General features: G+C 39.6%; 1 protein-coding gene across 1 annotated transcript in view; it reads left to right on the top strand.

Moving 5' to 3' along the window:
• The window catches only part of GUCY2C (guanylate cyclase 2C), a 70434-nt gene extending 60149 nt beyond the window's left edge, over positions 1–10285 (top strand). Inside the window, exons 22-27 of the mRNA XM_049625128.1 lie at positions 587–779; positions 2269–2443; positions 4923–5021; positions 6658–6752; positions 8191–8267; positions 9368–10285. Of these exons, the coding sequence (XP_049481085.1) occupies positions 587–779; positions 2269–2443; positions 4923–5021; positions 6658–6752; positions 8191–8267; positions 9368–9542 (814 nt within the window). The 3' untranslated portion in view covers positions 9543–10285. The remainder of the gene's footprint in view (positions 1–586; positions 780–2268; positions 2444–4922; positions 5022–6657; positions 6753–8190; positions 8268–9367) is intronic.
• The last annotated feature ends 10756 nt before the right edge of the window (positions 10286–21041 follow it).

The following is a 21041-nucleotide window of genomic DNA, read 5'->3' as shown; positions in this document are numbered from 1 at the left end:
CTTTTTAAAGGACCCAAAAATATATCAAAGAAGTTCTCATTCAGAACATATCAAAGTTAATTTTTAAGTGCATTGTTCCTTTATAGTGATATGAAACAATACCATGTTAAATATGCTTGGGATGCAAAACCCTTGGCTCTGATGAAAAAGCCAGATCTGACAGCTGTAGTGATTTAAGCTCTTACATTAATGACACACTTTCCTCAGCTTCTGGATGTAGAGCAACATCTAGAAGAAGCTGACAATCAACAAAGTGGTAAAAAGTGGACAAGTATGTATACATATGAGGGTTACATAGGTACTAGAGTTATATGTACATGCATATAAGGGTTAATAGCCAAGTACTAAGTTAATGCTAAACCTGCATATATACATCTGAGTTCAAATACATGTATCATATGTGTATGTATATATTCTATTCCTATATTCAGTATGTGCAGCCTATCTTTGCTTCCTAGTCACTCCTTTCAGTGGAAATCCCAAATCCTAGGATGCTTTGTGGACAATTACTACTGTCTCACAGATTTATGCGAGATAAGAAAAAAAATTGCTGAAGTTGAAGGCATTTTTTCCCTTTCTCATCTAGGCTGGTGGTCAAGTCTCTGAAGGAGAAAGGCATTGTGGAGCCTGAATTGTATGAGGAAGTTACAATCTACTTCAGTGACATTGTAGGTTTTACCACCATCTGCAAATACAGCACCCCCATGGAAGTGGTGGACATGCTCAATGACATCTATAAGAGTTTTGACCACATTCTTGATCACCACGATGTGTACAAGGTAACCACATGACCTCCCAGGCTGAAATGATTGTACCACCCCATGTCAGCAGAGCCCGAGTTGATTGGTTCCTATTATTACTCAGCTCTTATCCTCTCTAAGGTTTAATGAATTTGTGGTTGAACACGAGCTAAAAGTGAAGGGAAGTGAAAGAATAAGAAGGGTCAGAAGTCAAAATGCCCACATGACTTTAAGAAGCACTGTGAAGGAAACAACATAAAGGTCATCAGGAATGAATTTTAGCTAATAAATTTAGTATTCTCAAATCACCTTTTAAAGAAATGGACAGTGTTTAGACTGATTGCAAATGAAGCGGAGGAGACACTGGAGTTACAACAAGTAGAATAGGAATCTGTTTTTGTTGTTGTTGTTGTTGCTGTTGTTGAAAGAACAAGCATCATTCAAAGAAGATTAAAGGAAAACAGGGAGAACACCCTGTAAGTTCAGAACTGGATCTGTTACCTGACTAGTGGGCTGACCAGTTTTGGGCTAATACTGCCTGAGTCAGAAGAGTAAAGGACAATTGAATTCCCCCATTTTCATGTTGGAAAAGTAGCAGAGCATATGGAGCAAATAACTTTAGAAATAGAGCTCTTCATTCAAATCCCACTTGGCCCTACCTAACTGCGACCTCATAAAATACATTTAATTTTACCTATCTGTAAAACGGGATGATACTAACACCTAACTCAATGGGTTATTGTGAAGACTATTGAAATAAACCATATGCCTGAAATACTGTATCCTTACAAGTAAAGTTTAAAGGTCACTCATGTGACAGTCTGTCATAATGGTTATTACCCACATAGAGATGTCCCTTTTAGGGTCTGTCCTAGCCCCATCTTCACCCTATGTAGGCCAGAAAGCCATATTAACAACAGTTCTTGTTGGATAGAAAATGGTTATGCCTTGCAGAGACGGTTGGCAAAGAGAAGTTAACTAGTCAACAAATGTGAACTATATGACCATGACAATAACATTAAAAGAGAGGTCATTTACAAAGAATAATGTTGGTAGGATACTGCTGATACAAATTTGCTTATTACAAGAAAAGTGTTTAGAATCACCATGCTATAAGAATGTGCATTACATCTTGGAGGAACCTACAATTAATTTTTTTTTTGTCCAAAAGGATATCAAAAATAAAATGTTAAGTGCTAAAGGTGACTTTTCTGGTAATTAAATGTTATACGCCATCATTCAGATTATAATGTAAACTTTATAGAATTGTTACCACATCTAGATTACTTATGTTATTATAAAGTACTCTCATATGGTCAAAATTACTTATCATTCATTTAACTAGACTATAAAACCGTGAAGAAATTTGCATAGATCTGGTCTTGAACTAGTCCCAGAAAAAGTGTACAGGGCTATGCTCCGACTGGGTTCTCAAAAGCTTTTGTTTTGATACGTAGTCAACTACTTGTTTTTAATTTCTTGTGCCTTTTGAAGGGATAGAATCACTAATGAGAAACTATTTCCACAGGTGGAAACCATTGGTGACGCCTACATGGTGGCCAGTGGTTTGCCTAAGAGGAATGGCAATAGGCACGCAATAGACATTGCCAAGATGGCCTTGGATATCCTCAGCTTCATGGGGACCTTCGAGCTGGAGCATCTTCCCGGTCTCCCAATATGGATTCGCATTGGCGTTCATTCTGGTATGGAGTTAAGCATTGTAGCAAATGGGAACATATAAACCTCTGTGCACCAACTAAATAAGAAAGGATAAAGGGTCTTATGATGTGATTGATTTTCACATGAAATTCATCCCGTTACATATCCCGATATAATGAGACAATCCTTTGAGAGTTCTAGGGAACACCACCTTTTACAGCACCTCTGACTCCTGGAATGCTAAACACCAACCACAGACTGAAGTAACAGCCTCCAGATTTCTTCCTAAGTCCTCATATATATTATTTATTTCCTCCCCATCCCTTCCGTCTCCTGCCCCCAACTTCTGCACATTTTTTTCCCACTAAACTTTTATAGTATCTTTCATGGATTAGATTATCTACAGGGAAAAAAATAGCTGGTAAAATTCCTATAATGAAAGGCATTTATGTCCGCCTCACCCCCCTCAGTAGTACTGAAAGTACATGGATCACTTCAAAGACCATGAAAGATACTCAGCCAGGAATGTAGAGATTTGAGAACATGAGCTATAAATGTTATAGAAAAATATAGTTGGAGAGGACTCAGAAGTCATCTGGATTAATCCTTTATCGGGCACAAATTATCTTTATGCGTTCCAAGACAAGTAATAATACAGCTACTTTTAGAGTAATCCCAGGAGTCCCTCAAAACTCAGTTTCCAAAGCAAACTCACTCCATCATTAAATAGTTAAAATGATTAACAGTCTTTCCTTGTGTTAAATCACACCTCCCTATACTTTCTTGCCATTGCTTTTTTCTGCCCTCCAAGGCTCACAGAAGACTCAAATTACAGAAAACCCAAGATCACTCCAGACTCTGTGGCAAGAACCAGACCACTGCATTTGCGAACGTCATCCTGTATCCACAGTGCCTAGCACAGAGCCTGGCAGTAAATATTTCTTGATTTAGTAATGAACCAGTGATATTCTCAAAGTAACAGTAAATGGAAGTTAAAAATTTCTGCCATGTTCGCTCTTCCCCAATCATGTCCACAACCATGTATTAGGGATGTTTCTGTGTACACAGGAGGGGACTTCTCGAGCATTTCCCTAGCCAGCAACAGCACGGGGTCCCTTTTCTGACCCATCACAAATGCCAGGCCTGAGGGACAGCAGCAGGGCTGACTGAACCAAGTCAAGGAGGCTGACTGAATCAAGTCAAGGAGGCTGACTGAACCAGGTCAACCAAGTCTGGTTCCTGGCCCAATCTCTTTTCCCCTGTGACCAACTCAATGTCTGAGCTCAGCGCCTGGGCCCACATGCCACCACATTGGGCTGGAATGATAATAGATATTAGGCACACATACCTGGAGAGGTTTAGGCCTAAGAAATTAGGAGGTTGCGGTTAAATACTGATAGTTGAAAACAAGACTTAATATCTGCAGGAATTTCCTGCTACCAGGCCCTTCCCCAGCTTTATCTACTCCATTTCTGAAGTGAAGAGTCACCTGTAATTAGACCTAGCACACCGAAGGCACAGATCAGAGATCTCCTGACCAAGTCGCAGCCTCTGTTGCTCCTTGCCTTCTGTAGGTTGTTCTGTTTTTGTGTGTTTTTGTTTGTTTTTCGGTTGGCTATTTTGTGCTGTTTTGCATTGAACCTAACAAAGAAGGGCTCGGCACTCAAAGGAAGATCCAGTATTTTTATTCTTTTTCAATGTGTGTGGTCAGAGAATTTGTAGGATAAATCTACAAAGGAACTCATACAGATCAAAACCCAATAAGCCAACTAGAAAATCAATAGCTACCGTTGTCCAAAAATCCAGTTTTGCAGTCTCTAGATTCATCTTGAACTTCTAAAATGTGTAACTCCTTGCATTCAGTCATTTCACACAAATGCTTCATGAACAACCCTTCTTCCCTGCCTAACATCCTGCTGTGCCCAGTCTTGCCTTGGGTTCTGTTCTTGTCAGGATGCCCTTGTGCCACAGCCCTCCCCACCCCCATCCCACTGCATTTCACGTGACGTGTGAAGTGCTCAGAGATGATTATGCCAAGTCCTTGTCTTCCGGGTTCTCCATCATTGGCTCACCAGGCCAAGAAATGCTACTCTGAGTAAATAAAAATAAACTAAAACAAAATTTGGCCATTGAGCCTTCCAGTGTACCAGGCCCTCCAGCATTTCAGAGCTCAGGGAAGTGTGGTGTGGGAGAGTCTCCATTCTTCCTGAGAGCCTTCTATTGAAAATACTAAAAACAACTTCCCACATTTGCAGCCTGGATCTCTGGATATCTTCTTGTTTTGTGCAAATGTACTTTTCTGTGCTAGGGCAGAACACCTTCTAGAAGCTTGTCTTGTTCCAACCATATTTTCCTCATTGAATACATCCATTTAAAACAAAAGCCACAGCTCCTTTTTCATACTGCCATCCACTTCTACGTAAAATGAAGGATTCGGCACTGTGCCTGAGAAAGAGGCTTACCCACCTTAACTCCACACTGTGATTTCTGCCGCTTCCACTTCCTGCTTTCTGTGCATTTCAGGTCCCTGTGCTGCTGGAGTTGTGGGAATCAAGATGCCTCGTTATTGCCTATTTGGAGATACCGTCAACACAGCCTCTAGGATGGAATCCACTGGCCTCCGTAAGAAAGGAGATTGCTTTTCTTAGAGGAAGCTTGTGGCTTCCAGCAGAGGGGAATTACAAAATAAAATGCACAATAGGGACATACAAAGTACAAGGGAGATGAAGGAATGACCTTTCACAATGACCGGACGTGAGCCTGTGTCAATACAGTCCTTGCTGCATTTGCTTTTGTTGTTACCATATACTGAGAATTATTGTATTCTTACTTTTTAGCTAAGTGGTAGGCTATTTCATTAGTTTTGGTTCATTTGAAATGCATTCAGGTATGCGCTACTTGGAATAGTTATGAAAGTTAGCATAGATCCATGCAAGTTAAAAAAAAAAGATTCAATGGGCTAGATATGGAGCATACACTGGTTCACTTTCCTATTCCAATTTAGTTTTCCCAAGAATTGGTTTTCGTAAAGAAAAATGTAAGTATTTATTATATGCAAAAGCCTATATTGCATTTGCCTGGCAGGGCAGAGACACCATGAGCTACATGCAGTAGATGCTCCATAAATATTGGTGACAGCGATAGTAACAGAAATATATACAAGAGAGAAAGAGGGGTGCCCGGATGGCTCAGTCAGTTATGCATCCGACTTTGGTTCAGGTCATGATCTCACGGTTCATGGGTTCGAGCCCCACGTCGGGCTCTGGGCTGACAGCTCGGAGCCTGGAGCCTGCTTCAGATTCTGTGTCTCCTTCTCTCTCTGCCCCTCCCCCACTCATGCTCTCTCTCAAAAATAAATAAGTATTCAAAAATACAATTTAAAAAAAGAGAGAAAGAAAGCTTTGATAGGCGTGGGTGGAACTTACAAAAACACAGGTGGTAGAGTGGTATTTGGGCAGTCCACCGACAGCCTGCTACTGATTTGTACTAGAAAATCATGGTGTAAAGGAAAGAATAAGGTTGGGGCCAGACGGATTTGGTTATAATTATAATGACAGAAGTCATTATCTAAGCTGGGGAGGAATCTACCTCATCTTTCTAGGCATCGGAAGGCTGAAGAAATAAATCGAGGATGGGATACCAAGCTTGCTGGAAGGGTTTCTGGAAGGAGTTGATGTGATGTATGCTAAGCCTCTGATACATGGCAGACAACATAGGATTGCGATTATTCGTACTATTGTCATTGTCTGTGGCACCCATTGAGGGAAAGTGCTGCACCAATGGTGGACCACAACGGGGAATGTCTTCACCAACTATTTATGAGAAGGATAATAGTATCCTCAAAGGGTAAAACTTAAGAAAATCATGACCCTCTAACTCCCTCCTGAGTCTCTACCTTGCTGCCCACACTTAAGCTGGTTATTAGAACTTATACACAGAGACCCAAAACCAAATTCCAGCTGTCAAGTTAAACCCAAGACAAGGTGCAGGGTCTACCTCTCTGTGCTAGAGTGAGAACCTGTGGAGCACAACCTGAGGAACCCTGTCACTCAGCACCCCAAAAAGCAGTGCCAGACCCTCTTTCATCCCATGTGTGATATTTATCTCACTGATTGTATTTTTAAGTGTTCTTTCACTAAACCACCTCAGCTGTCAAGAACATCTGTAACAAATGTCCTGAATCAAGTGGAAACAAATGTGTTTGTATAATATTCTTTAAAATGGTTGAGATTTTCATTGATCAGTTTTGCATTTCCAGCCTTGAGAATTCATGTGAGCGGCTCCACAATAGCCATCCTGAAGAGAACTGAATGCCAGTTCCTATATGAAGTGAGAGGGGAAACATATTTAAAGGTAAGGGATCCGCAGGCAGAAGACCCAGAAAAAGCACTCACTTTGGCCCACCTCCTTGGAGAATGGACATCCAGTGGTCAATAATGTCATCTTCAATGAAGATGAAGAATCCTTTTCTGCCTTCCCCAGAGTGATCACCCACGATCCCCTGTAGGAGAAGCCACCACCAAAGAATGTGAACTCAGAACCCTTTAAATATTTTGAACTAGGGCCAATATGTTATAAAATGTCACCATCATTTCTTCCACATGCATCCAACTTTTGTCCCCAAGTCCTCCTGCAAAGCCGAGAGCTAAGGTGTGGGACAGGACTTATTTAACTTAAGTCAAAGCCCCCATCTCCTCACTCACTTCCAGTCTTTCACTGCAAGATGCTGCTTCTCTCTAAAACCACCTCTCCAGGAATTGCTTTACCATTCTAAAGCTGTGGACCAGCTGTGGTCCCCAGACTTCTGATCCAGTGTCATCTGGGTGCTTTCTAAAATATAGATGCCCAGACTCTCCACCAGGCTTGCTGCGGAAGGCCCTCTGTGGATGTAGATCAGGAATCTGTATTTTTAATGAGTGTGCTCAGTGATCTGGTCGTACGCCAAAGTTTGAGAACCACCCGTCTCTCCTCTCCACGATGTTCCTCACATTCAGAACAGCTGCCCTCCAGAGCCACCAGATGTCTCCACTTGGCTCTCAGGCCACTTTTCAAAGGTCCTTAGAATCTTTTCACGATTGGTCTGAAGCCAACTACCAACTCTAAAATGATCTGTCTCCAGGAGCCACAGTGCTTCTGGCCTTTACACTGTGACTGCAACTTGGAAAAGCCTCCTTTCGTGTAGACGTGTCCTAATATCACACTTACTTTTTGAGTCCTCCGTAAATACACTTTCTATACAGAACATTGCCACCCAAGTAGAAGCGGTGTCTAGATTACTGTGGTCCAAACACAGCCAGCAAACTACTGGCTTGAAAGATGAGTGATTTTTAATTTTTTTTAAGCTTAAGGTGGGTAACTAGCAAAGGGCTAGTTTTTGTGACAAAATCTTGTGGCAAAAAGGGCTAGAAGAAAATGTAGGTGATGAAAACCAGTTGAATTTCTTGGTGAAGCAGGATTGTACCTCAATTTCCTTCTTTTTTAATTTAGACTTCTTACGATGTTCCTGTAGTGACATTTTGAAATGTCTTTGGGAAAAAAAGAGAACTCTTCTTTGGAAAAAACAAACATGTCTAGGGGGTGAGAGGCTTATTTTCAAAAAGGCACTTGGAAATGAAGATCTGTCTAGAGAGGATGAGAATCACATCGGGAACATGTGCTGTGCTGAAATGTAGGCAGTGATAAGAAACATGGAAGGGAAAGGTCTCTTGGAAACGACTATTTGTCAGAATGGTGGGCTGGAACTGACCTGTCTCCCTGGCCTCCGTGGCACTCACCTTGCTTGCCTCCCTAGGGAAGAGGAACCGAGACTACCTACTGGCTGACGGGGGTGAAGGACCGGGAGTACAACCTGCCAACACCTCCTACTGTGTAAGCTGCTGGGGGGTGGGTGTGGTGGGGAGGGGACAGGCGAGTGGAAGTCTTGGCTTTGACAGCTGTGCCACATACAAGGAATTTCACTGTGGGCAAAAAGCTTGGCTAGTGGCAATGATCTATTGAACAAGAGGCCAGGGACTACATACACGAGAAGTTTAGAAACCTCCCCCTCTGGCTGCCAGAAATGGGGTGTTTCAGGCATGCTCAGAACAGAGGGTAGTTGACCGCTCACCTCCTGCATGACAGGTTTGGGCATGAGTGGAGCATTGCTGGGGCGAAGAGGCACCCTATTCTCTACGGCTGCCAACGGCTCTCTGCTGGGCTGCTGGAAACGGGCCCTCTCCCAGCCCCAGGACTGCAGTTCTGCGTTTTCAGGTGGAGCTTGGGTTCTCCCAGAGAGGAGGAAGATGAGGTTTCAGGTCTAACGAACAGGTTTCAGTTCCCTTGAAGATGACTCAAATGACCATCCAATTGCACATTTCGTTGCTGCAATAAGTCATACAGCTGTTACTGTGGCTTTTGCTATGGCACAGAGACTCTGTCTTGCAGACCCCTAGATGCTGGACCCACATAGACGGCCAGCCTGAAGAGAAGCCAAAACAACCCAGATCTTTTCTGGGCCCCAGGTCCATTTCAAAGTCTTGAAACCCACCATCCCTTCTAAGCCTTCCTCAGACAAGAGCCACGCTCCAGGATGTGTGGGACCAAGTCCTCAGGCTTATGTTGCAGGGGCCTTGCATTGTCGTGGCTTCTTTTCTCCTCCCTGCGGTGGCTTGCGTAAACCTCACTGCACTTCCAAATCAAGCAGCGTGTTGTTTCAGTTTGAAATTGAAATATAATTTTCCGCTCAAAATATATTCTGCTCTTTCTCCAATTACACAGAGCAGGGATGGCAGCTCTTTTAAACTTGTCAAAAGCAAGGCTCATTCTGTATTCTCTGGACTCCCGGTGTTTGGTGCAGAATAAGCATTCCGAATAAGAATTCGATAAAATAAGCATTCTTTTGGGTAAACTGAACTGATTGTTCTGGAGCTAAGGAATATTCTGTGTGAATTGCTGAGAAGTGCCATTTTTTCTCCCCACTCTCTTTCCAGGGAGAATCAGCAGCGGTTGCAAGCCGAATTTTCCGACATGATTGCCAACTCTTTGCAGAAAAGACAGGCGGCGGGGATAAGAAGCCGAAAACCAACACGGGTGGCCAGCTACAAAAAAGGCACTCTGGAATACTTGCAGCTGAACACAACAGACAAGGAGAGCACCCATTTTTAAACCAAAATGAAGTCCCAGGACTCCGCAAATTAAGTACAGCCTCACTTAGACAGCGGCCTCAAGTGTGTCAGAGACCTAATGCAATAGAAGACTTGGATACTACACTCTGCTTCGCCTTGGCTGCCCTGTCTGGAACACAGACTTGCCTCTATGAATCAGATGTGCGCTCTCAGCACAAAAATTACCTTTTACTCTGGAGTCTGACCTCAACAGTGACTCCAGGGAGCTTCCACCTGGGAAAGAAGAGGAATGGATGTACTATCTCTAGGTTGAAGAGATTGTGTTCTTCATCTGTTTTGTTTTCGTTTTTGTTCTGTTTACTGACTCATTTTCCTTCTGTATTCATGAGAGGAGTTTTTTTAAATTGTCACAATTATATCTTAAATAACTTTTCTCCATTAAACTATATTTAACTCATAATTTTTGCAGAAAGTATGCTACATGTTAGGCAGGAATAAAAGTTAAAAATTTACTGAGTCTGTGAATGTGTTTCCACCTGCTCCAGCCATTTCCCTGAAATGCTGCAGCGATCGTCTTGTGCTTGCTGAAAAACTGTGCTTGCTAAATTCCCCAGCACTGAAGTCAGGCAAAACCAGCACTGTTGCTCGGGGCCAAAAACCTTGATGTTAGTATCACCTGCTCCACATGAGGTGATTTTACATCTAGCCTTCTACCACGGGAGGCGGGACCTACAGTTGTCTCCGGTCTGAGACAAAGATCAAATGTTACTTCCCGGTAAACACAAAGTCCAGTAAAACCTTGGATTGTGACTAACTTGTTCTGCATGTGTTCTACCAGATGAGCAAGCATTTCTAATAAGTTTTAACTTGATAAACAAGAGATGTCTTGCAATACAAGTAGTACGTGACACCCAATGTCACCTGATCACAACTGAGCCAACGGTTCTTTTCTCTCTCTCTCTCATTGCAGGATTGTGGGTGACCGTCCCCCATGCTTGGATGCTCAGTCTCAGGCCTCAGTGTTTGGCAGAAATCAGTGACTTTTTCAGAACATTGGAAGGTGCCCACAACTGGCACTAGTATATTTTTTTGTCACTTCAAAGCACCTTTGGACAGTCCTTTGCTTTTCCATACAAGAGTAAACTTAGGAATGCTTTGCTTTATTCTAGGTCATTGGATAGGTTTCTTGTTAGAGTTACATACAAAGAAAAAGATTCCATTGAGCCAATAGATAGCAGTGAATCCATTATTGATAGTGAAAGTCGTCCTACACAATCAGCTTCCTCTCTCTTGTCTCCCTCACACCAGCCACGAAGGTTTTCAAAGGTAAGAACAGGTTAATTTGTTTAAGTTTATTTATATTTTGTATTTTCTTTATTGTATTATGTTACAGTATTGTAATCATTTTTATATGAATATTTTTGGGTTGTGGAACGAATCACCTGAGTTTCCATTATTTCTTATGGGGAAATTCTCTTTGATATACAAGTGCTTTGGATTACAAGTGTGTTTCCAGAACAAATTATGCTTGCAAACCAAAGTTTTACTGTACTTTAAACTCTGCAACTATCCCCTTCCTGCCATCCAGCAGCCATCTTCTGCCCCCTTTTCCTGGCACCCCAACATGACTCATTTGCTTAGAATCTCGGGGGGAAAGACAAAAGACAGCTGGTGTTAAGTAGAGTAGAATCGGCAAAGGCAAGAACAAGTATGTAACACTTCTGCCACTTAACCTTCAGAAATCAAGTGCTTCGACCATATTACTCCTACCCCAGCCTCTACCACAAAAACCACTCCAGAGATTAGGAAACATGTTATGTCTTCTCCATCACCTGGAAAAACGTAAAACCAAAAATAGTAAAATATATAGTCTTCTGATTTATATGTTTAGCACTTCATATGTAGCATGGGTCCTTAACCTGGAATCTGGAGTTTTATAACTTGTGTCTCAGCACTCTACCTCATTGGCTTTACAATTACAAAAAAGTATGCTTGTAAAGCAAGAATTCTCATACATGCAAGATAGTTCAGAAAGTTTGCCATCCATGAATTCCATGTGAAAAAAAGTACAAAAGGAAGTACTCTGTTAAACAGGAAAGAAATTCAAGAGGAATACAGGAAATGCTAAAATCAATGCTTTTATACCTTTGATGTATACTCCTCTTAAAAACTAAAGATAGGACTTACAAGTATTGAAATAATAATACAACTAAATCAATTAGCTATCCATTTTGTCTGTTTAGTACCAGCTATCCAGTATCAAAAAAGTAATTAGGATTTAAGTGAGAAAGGCAATTTTACCTTATTCTCCTTTTTTATAACCCCCTAGAAAACAATGAAAATAACAGACTATAGAGGAGACAACTAAAGAAGCAAGAAATACTCAAGATTTTAAACTTCAATTTCAATTAAAGATGAGCAATTTTAAAATATATAACACATAAATGCATACCTGTTCAATAACTGTCATCTGGAAAAACATAAGGGAGAAACCTTGAGCCAGCTCTTACTTCCTCAAGACCTCAAGCAGGAAAGAGATTTCCCTCAAAGTTAACATTACATCCTAAAAGGCTGATCTCAGGACAGATCTAGGCCAACAAGCAGGAAATGACCCTAAATATTTGAAAGCTTCAGAATGGCAGAGAAAATAGAAATTATGTTGACATAAGATCTTCAACTTCAACTATGTTGAAGACCTTCCATTCCACTGGAAGGAGATGCCAGAAGTGAAGCAGAGGAAGGAGGGAGGGGGAGACAATCATTTCCGTAGCAATTTTAAAAGGCTCAGATATGAATTACATTAACCATTTCAATGGAAACATTCAGTGCAGTCTAATAGAAATATGTCAGCCTCACATGTACATTTCTTAGATTTTTATTTTGAAAAAAAATAACAGATTCATAGGAAGTTGCAAAAATAGTACAAGAGACAGTACAAGATGGCATAGACACATTTCTCCCTGATCTTCCTCTCTAAATACATGTAAATGTCCTCTCTAAATGTTATGTAAATCTGTAATATAATGCAAGTCACAATCAAAGGAGAACCCAGTAGGATGGGAAGAGGAAAACAGACTTGTTAGGGACATCAAGACTGACAGAACAACATTGCCACAGAGTGTCTTGCTTCCCTCTACCCAACAAAATGAGGCAAGCCAGGCCCAGCATTTTTAGACTTTTAACCAATCAACAAAACTACTTTGCAACTTTGTCAAAATCAGCTGTCCATACATGGCTGATTCTACTTCTGGGTTCTCTATTTTATGCCATTGATCCAGGCATTTATCCCTCCTCCTATGTCACATAGTCTTGATTATTGTAGCTATATAATCAATCTTAAAATCGGGTGGAGTGCTTCATCCCACTTTATTCTTCTTTTACAAAATTGTTTCATCCATTACAGTTTTTTGCCTCTTCATATAAGTTTTAGCTTGTATATAGCTATAATAAAACTTGCTAGGGTTTTTGATATAATTTGCATCAAACCAATATGTCAATTTGGGGAGAATTGACATCTTGGCTATGTTGAGTCTTCCAGTTTATGAACATGGTATATCTTGCCATTTATTTATTTCTCCTTTTACATATGCAATTTAAATGTCCTAATAGTTATATTTTTAAAAAGTAAAAAGAAACAGGTAACTTACTTTAATAATATATTTAATTAAACCAGTGTAAACCAGTGTTATCATTGCTGCGTGAAATCAATATAAAATTATTAGATATTTTTCATTTTTTGTGGTAAGTCTTTAAAAACAGTCTATATTTTATAGTTACAGAACATCTCAATTCAAACTAGTCATATTTAGAGTGCTTAATAGTCACATACCACTAGTCATTACTAATTGGGCAGCACCACTTTAGAATGCCACAAACTGGAGGATATTCTTTTTCAAAGAAGGGAAAGGAAATTATAGATTAAGAGAGGGAGTAAGAGGATTTGTTCACTCTCTTAAGAGACAACCAGATACACACATGACATATGTGTTGAAACTACATAATGGGGAAATTTAGACAACTGTAACTAGTATATAAAAAGCTCTAAAGGAAGGGGCGCCTGGGTGGCTCAGTCGGTTAAGCGTCTGACTTCGGCTCAGGTCATGATCTCACAGTTTGTGGGTTCGAGCCCCGTGCCAGCCTCTGTCCTGACAGCTCGGAGCCTGCTTAAATTCTGTGTCTCCTTCTCTCTCTGCCCATCCCCCACTCATTCTCTGTCTCTCAAAAATAAATAAACGTTAAAAATTTAAAAAAAAATAAAAGTTCTGAAGGAAAACATGGGTAACATGTTTCAGATGGGCAATTCAGCATACTGTCGGAAACAAAAGGAAATAATCAAATGGAAATACTACAAATAAGAAGCATAGTGACAGAGAGGAAGAATGCCTAATATCTCATAATTAGACTTGCTGAAGAAAGAATCAGTGTACTTGTAGCACTAAAGAAATCATGCAAACTAGAAAAAGAAGTATATAAACTGAAATAGAACTACTAAAAACTGGGGGACAATATCAAATAGCCTCAGGTATGTAAGTAAAATCCCAGTTATAGAACAATGCAGAAGAAACATTTGAAAAAATAATGACAAAAAATCGATCAAATGTAATGACAGACACCAAGTTACAGATCCAAGAATATCAAAGAACATCAAACAGGATAAATGCTCAAAACTACACTTACATTCAAACTGCTGAAAATAAAGAAAAAATTGTAAAAATAGCCTGTGGTTGGTGGAGGTGGGAACACACATGACACACGGAAGAACAAAGTTTAAACATACAACCTGCTTTTCTTCTGAAACTACGTGAACTAAAAGACAATAAAATGGCATCTTTAAAGTGTCAAAGGAAGAAAAATAGCATTCTATACCCCCCAAAACTCAAAAGTGAATAAAAAATAGACTTTCTAAAAAAAAGAATGTGAAAATTTATTGCCAGTAGTCCTACTCTACATTACAGATTTCTTTTTTCTTTTTTTTTAAATTTTAGTTAACATACAGTATAATACTGGTTTCACAAAATAGAATTTAGTGATTCGTCACTTGCATACAATACCCAGTGTTCATTACAAGTGCCCTCCTTAGTAGCCATTACCCATCCAGCCTATCTCCTACCCACCTCTCTCCATCCACCCACAGTTTGTTCTATCACAGCTTTTCTCTATCATTAAGAGTCTCTTGTGTTTGTTTCCCCTCTCTTCTTTCCTCCCCTTTCCCATATGTTCATCTGTCTTGTTTTTTAAATTCCACATATGAATGAAATCAGATGGTATTTGTCTTTCTCTGGTTGACTTATTTCACTTAGCATAATACATTCTAGCTCCATCCATGTCATTACAAATGACAAGATTTCATTCTTTTTATTGGCTGAGTAATATTCCATTGTATAATATATACCACATCTTCTTTATCAATTCATCAATCAGTGGATATTTGAGCTCTCGCCATAATTGGGTTATTGTCGGTAATACTTCTATAAACATTGGGGTTCATGTACGCCTTCAAATCTGTATTTTTGTATCCTTTGGGTAAATACCTAATAGTGCAATTGCTGGACCATAAGGTAGTTCTATTTTTAGTTTCTTGAGGACTCTCCACACTGTTCTCCAGGATTGCTGCCCCAGTTTGCATTCCCACTAACAGTGCAAGAGGGTTCTCTTTCTCTGCATCCTTGCCAACACCTGTTTTTTCTTGTAATGTTAATTTTAGCTATTCTGATAATTGTGAGTTGGTATCTCATCATAGTTTTGATTTGTATTTCCTTGATGGTTGAGCATTTTTTATGTGTCTGTTAGCCATCTGGATGTCTTTTTTGAAAGAATATATATTCAAGTCTTCTCCCCATTTCTTAACTGGGTTGTTCTTTGAGTGTTGAGTTTGGTAAGTTCTTTATAGATTTTGGATACTAACCCTTTATCAGATATGTCACTTGCAAATATGTTTTCCCATTCTGTAGGCTGCTTTTCAGTTTCATTGATTGTTTCCTTCTCTGTGCAGAAGCTTTTTATCTTGATGAAGTCTCAATAGTTCATGTTTGCTTTTATTTCCCTTGCTTTCAGCAACATGTCAAGTAAGAAGTTGCTGTGGCTGAGGTTAAAGAGGTTGTTGTTCTGGGGTCAAATGGTCTTTTATCCATTTTGAGTTTATTTTTGTGTATGGTGTAAGAAAGAGGTCCATGTTCATTCTTCTGTGTGTGGCTGTCCAGTTTTCCCTACACTATTTGTTGAAAAGACTTTTTTTCCATTGGATATTCTTTCCTGCTTTGTCAAAGATTAGTTGACCATATGGTTGTGGGTCCATTTATGGATTTTCTAATCTGTTCCATTGATCTGTGTGTTTTGGCCAGTACCATACTGTCTTGATGACTCTTGCTTTGTAACATAGCTTGAAATCCAGAATCATGATGCCTCCAGTTTGTTTTTCTTTTTCAGGATTGCTTTGGCTATTCAGAATATTTTGTGGTTCCATAAAAATTTTAAGATTGTTTGTTCTAGCTCTGAGAAAAATGCTGCTGGTATTTTGATAGGGATTGAATTAAATGTGTAGATTGCTTTGGGTAGTATAGACATTTTAGTTAGGTTTATTCCTGGGTATCTTATGGGTTTTGGTGCAGTTGTAAATGGAATCAATTCCTTGATTTCTTTTTCTGCCGCTTCATTATTGGTGTATAGAAATGCAACATATTTCTGTACATTTATTTTACATCCTGTGACTTTGCTGAATTCATAGATTAGTTCTACCAATTTTTGGTGGCATTTTTGGGTTTTCTAAATAGAGTATCATGTCATCTGCAAATAGTGAAAGTTTGACTTCTTCTTTTCCAATCTAGGTGCCTTTTATTTCTTTCTGTGATCTGATTGCTGAGGCTAGGACTTCCAGTACCATGTTAAATAACAATGGTGAGAGTGGACATCCCTGTCTTATTCCTGTCCATAGTGGAAAAGCTCTCAGCTTTTCTCCATCAAGGATGGTATTAGCTGTGTGTTTTTCATATATGGCCTTTATGATGTTGAGTTATGTTCCCTCTATGTCTACTTTGTTGAGGGTTTTTATCAAGAATGGATGCTGTAATTTGTCAAATGCCTTGTCTGCATCTTTGACAGGCTCATATGGTTCTTATCCTTTCTTTTATTAACATAGTGCATCACACTGATTGATTTCCAAATATTGAACCATCCCTGCAGGCCAGGAATAAATCCCACTTGATGGTGATGAATAATTCTCTTAATATACTGTTGAACTGGATTTTGTAATCTTGTTGAGAATTTTTGCATCCAGTTTTATCAAGGACATTGGCCTGTAATTCTCCTTTTTAGTGGGGTCTTTGTCTGGTTTTGGAATCAAGGTAATACTGACTTCATAGAATGAGTTTGGAAGTTTTCCTTCTATTTCTATTTTCTTGGAACAGTTTGAAAAGAATAGGTAATAACTCTTTTTAAATGTCTGGTAGAATTCTTCTGGAAAGCCATCTGGCCCAGGACTCTTGTTTGTTGGGAGATTTTTAATTACTGATTCAATTTTTTTGGCTGGCTGTGGGCTTGTTCAAATTTTGTATCTCTCCCTGTTTCAGTTTTGGTAGTCTGTGACTTTCTAGAAATTTGTCCATTTTTTCCAGATTGCCCAGTTTATTGGCATATAATTTTTCATAGGATTCTCTTGTAATTGTATTTTTGTTGTTTTGGTTGTAATCTATCCTCTTTCATTCATGATTTTATCTATTTGGGTCCTTTCTCTTTTCTTTTTAATAAGTCTGGCTAGGGGGTTATCAATTTGTTAATTCTTTCAAGGAACGAGTTCTTAGTTTCGTTGAGCTGTTCTCCTGGGGTTTTGTTTGTTGTTTGTTTGTTTCTATATCATTTATTTCTTCTCTAATCTTTATTATTTCCCTTCTTCTACTGGCTTTAGGCTTTACTTTCTGTTCCTTTTCTAGCTCCTTTCCCTTCTTCTACTGGCTTTAGGCTTTACTTTCTGTTCCTTTTCTAGCTCCTTTAGCTGTAAGATTAGGTTGTGTATTTGAAACCTTTCTTGCTTCCTGAGATAGGGCTAAATTGCAATATACTTCCCCCTTAGGACTGCCTTTGCTGCATCCCAAAGGTTTTGGACTGTCGTGTTTTCATTTAAATATACTTCCATGGAGTTTTTTAATTTCTTTTTTAATTTGTTAATTTCTTTAACCCATTCATTCTTTAGTAGGATGTTCTTTAACCTCCATGTATTTGAGGGCTGTCCAAATTTTTTCTTGTAGTTTATTTCAAGTTTCATCACGTTGTGATCTGAAAATATGCATGGTATGATCTCAATCTTTTTGTACTTGTTGAGGGCTGATTTGTGGCCAAGTATGTGATCTATTCTGGAGAATGTCCCATGTGCACTTAAAAAGAATGTGTATTCTGCTGCTTTGGGATGAAATGTTCTGAATATATCTGTTCAGTCCATCTGGTCCAGTGTGTCATTCAAAGTCATTGCTTTCTTGTTGATTTTCTGCTTTAGGTGATCTGTCCATTGTTGTAAGTGGGGTATTAAAGTCCCCTAGTACTATTGTATTATTATCAATGAATTTATTTATATTTGTCATTAATTGATTTATATATTTGGGTGTCCCAAGTGGGGGAGGCATAAATATTTACAATTCTTAGCTTTTCTTGAAGTATTCATTATGACACAATGCCCTCTTCATCTCTTGTTATAGTCTTTCTTTTAAAATTTAGTTTGTCTGATATAAATATGGCTACTCTGACTTTCTTTTGACATCCATTAGCGTGATAGATGGTTTCTCATCCTTTCACATTCAATCTGCAGGTGTCTTTAGGTCTAAAATGAATCTCTTGTAGGCAGCATATAGATGGATCTTTTTCTTTTATCCATACTGATACCTTATGTCTTTTGATTGGAGCATTTAGTCCATTTACATTCACAGTGATTATTGAAAGATACGAATTTAGTGCCATTGTGTTAACTGTAGAGTTGGTGTTTCTGGTGATGCTTTATGGTCCTTTCTAGTCTTTGTTGCTTTTGGTCTTTTTTTTTTTTTCTCCAGAGTCCCCCTTAAAATTCTTGTAGGGCTGGTTTAGTGGTCACAAACTCCTTTAGGTTTTGTTTGTCTGGGAAACTCTTTGTCTCTCCTTCTATTTTGAGTGACTGCCTTGCTGGATAGAGTATTCTTGGCTGCATATTTTTTCCATTCAACATGTAGAATATATCTTGCCACTCCTTTATGGCCTGCCAAGTTTCTGTGAACAGATCTGCTGTGAACCTGATCTGTCTTCCCTTGTAGGTTAAGGATTTTTTTTTTCCTTGCTGCTTTCAGGAATCTTTCCTTGTCTGTGTATTTTGTGAATTTGACTATGATATATCTTGGCGATGGCTAGCTTTTACTGAATTTAATGGGAGTTGTGTGTGTTTCATGGATTTTGATGACCAGGCCCTTCCCCAGTTTAGAGAAGTTTTCAGCTATAATTTGCTCACATAAAGCCCCTTCTATCTCTCTCTTCATCTTCCGGGATTCCTATGGTGCAATTGTTACTATGTTTTAGTAAATCAATGAGTTCCCTAAGTCTGCTTTCATATCCCTGATCTTTGTTTCCCTCCTTTTCAGCTTCATATTTTCCATAATTTTATCTTCTATATTACTAATTCACTCCTCTGCCTCATTTATCCTTGTTTTTATGGCATTAGGTTATAATATTCTTAATTTTGCCCTGACTAGATTTTAGTTCTTTTATCTTTGCAGAAGGGGATTCTCTGGTGTCTTCCATACTGTCTTTCAAGCCCAGCTAGTATCCTTATAATTGTTGTTTTAAATTCTAGTTCAGACATCTTACTTATATATGCATTGACTAAATCCTTGACTGTCATTTTTTCTTGTTCTTTCTTTTGAGGTGAATTCTTCCATCTTGTCATTTTGGAGGAAGAAAAAACAAATCCAACAATAATGATAATAGAATGAAATAAAAATTTAAAAAAGTTTTAAAAATTAAATAAAGGAAGCCAGATCCTAGGTGTGTTTTGGTCTTCTTGTTAAGAGAACCTGGATAGAAAAAAGAGAAAAGAAGAGAAAAAAATTAAAAATTAAAAATAAATAATAAATTAAATGAAATTAAAAATTTGCTCTTTCTGTATCCAAGAAACAAACAAACAAAAAATCAATAACAGCAAAACAAAACAGAAGCAACAACAAAAAACAAATGAACAAAAACCCAAATAAAACTAGATCCAGTTTCCCTTAGAACTGAAACTTTGCAGCAACTCTATGATCATTAGACTAAGCCAGCGGAAGGGATTTGTACCGGTTGGCTGAGGAAGTGGCCTGCTGCTCTGATTCCCAGGAGACTTTCCCTCTTGGAAATAGAGGGGGGGGGGGGGGGAGGAGGTGGGGGGAAGGCTTTGGTATAATAAGGATTCCATTCTCCACTTGGTGGTGCTGTTTAGCTCACTGGGGTCAGTCAATGTTGCTGGGCTAATAGTGAAAATGGCTTCACCTTGCTCTCTAGTCTCCAGAGCAGGAAGTTCATACCCTCACAGATGCCCAATCACTCCTTCTGTGTCCCCAACTTCCATCAGCTCCCTCTCTTCCCCGTCTGTGTCTGAGCTATCTGCCTACCAGGGAGCGCCTTTCTCCATAGTTTTATCTCAGGTACGGCTGTGTTTCAAAACCTCACACTTCAGACAGTCTTGCAGTTTAGACCCACAGTGATCTGGTGGAGGATTTTGCCTCACTGTGGCTGGCTTGTTCCAGTAACCAGTCTTACCACCACATAGCAGCAACAGCTCCGAGTTTATGGTAAATTGCAACACACAGCCGGCACCAGGGTTTGCTGCCCTTAGCTGGTGTCTTTATTCCTATATGGGTGGCTTGATGGCACCTGCTGGGTCTTTTGCCTGTAGAGAGGCCATATCACCTCTACCAAATGCCCTCCAAGCAGGGGAAGCGCTTCTCCCCATATGCCCCAGGAGATCTTCAGACCATGCTGCCCACTCCAGGGGGGCTTGGCCCTGCTTCCTTGCCAGAGCACCAACAGAGGCTGACTTCTAAAACTTCAACTCTGTGTTCCACTGTTTATAAAAACGTGGCAGTATTGAAACCCTCTCCTTTTTCTGCATCAATGGTTTTGGGGATCAGTTTTCTTGTGCAGTCAGTCCCCTGTGCATGTTTTCACTCTTTCTCTCTATCTGCTTTCAAGAGGGGTGCTTTCTTGCACAAACCTGATATACTGCTCTCTCTCCCACCAACTCTTTCTACTCTCTGTGAAAATGGCTCCCTCCCCTCTGCAGCACTGCAGCTCTTCTCTCCCCCAGTTTACCTCTCCACACCACATACCTGCCATATTCTCTCCCTCAAATTATGCAGATTGTTCTGTTAATCCTCAGATCTATTTCCTAGGTGTTCAAATGGTTTGATGTTGGTCTAGCTGGGTCTGAGGGACAAAACAAGTCCAGGATCTGCTTACTACTCCACCATCCAAACTCTTCTCCTCTACAATACATGTTAGATGAATATGATACCAGATAGAAACTTGGATCTTCAAAAAGAAATGAGGAGTATTG

The sequence above is a fragment of the Panthera uncia genome, chromosome B4 (genome assembly GCF_023721935.1).
Source record: "Panthera uncia isolate 11264 chromosome B4, Puncia_PCG_1.0, whole genome shotgun sequence".
NCBI classification, from domain to species: Eukaryota; Metazoa; Chordata; class Mammalia; order Carnivora; family Felidae; genus Panthera; species Panthera uncia.
Note: the sequence above shows the minus strand (reverse complement) of the source record. Positions and strands in the feature narration are given on the sequence as shown.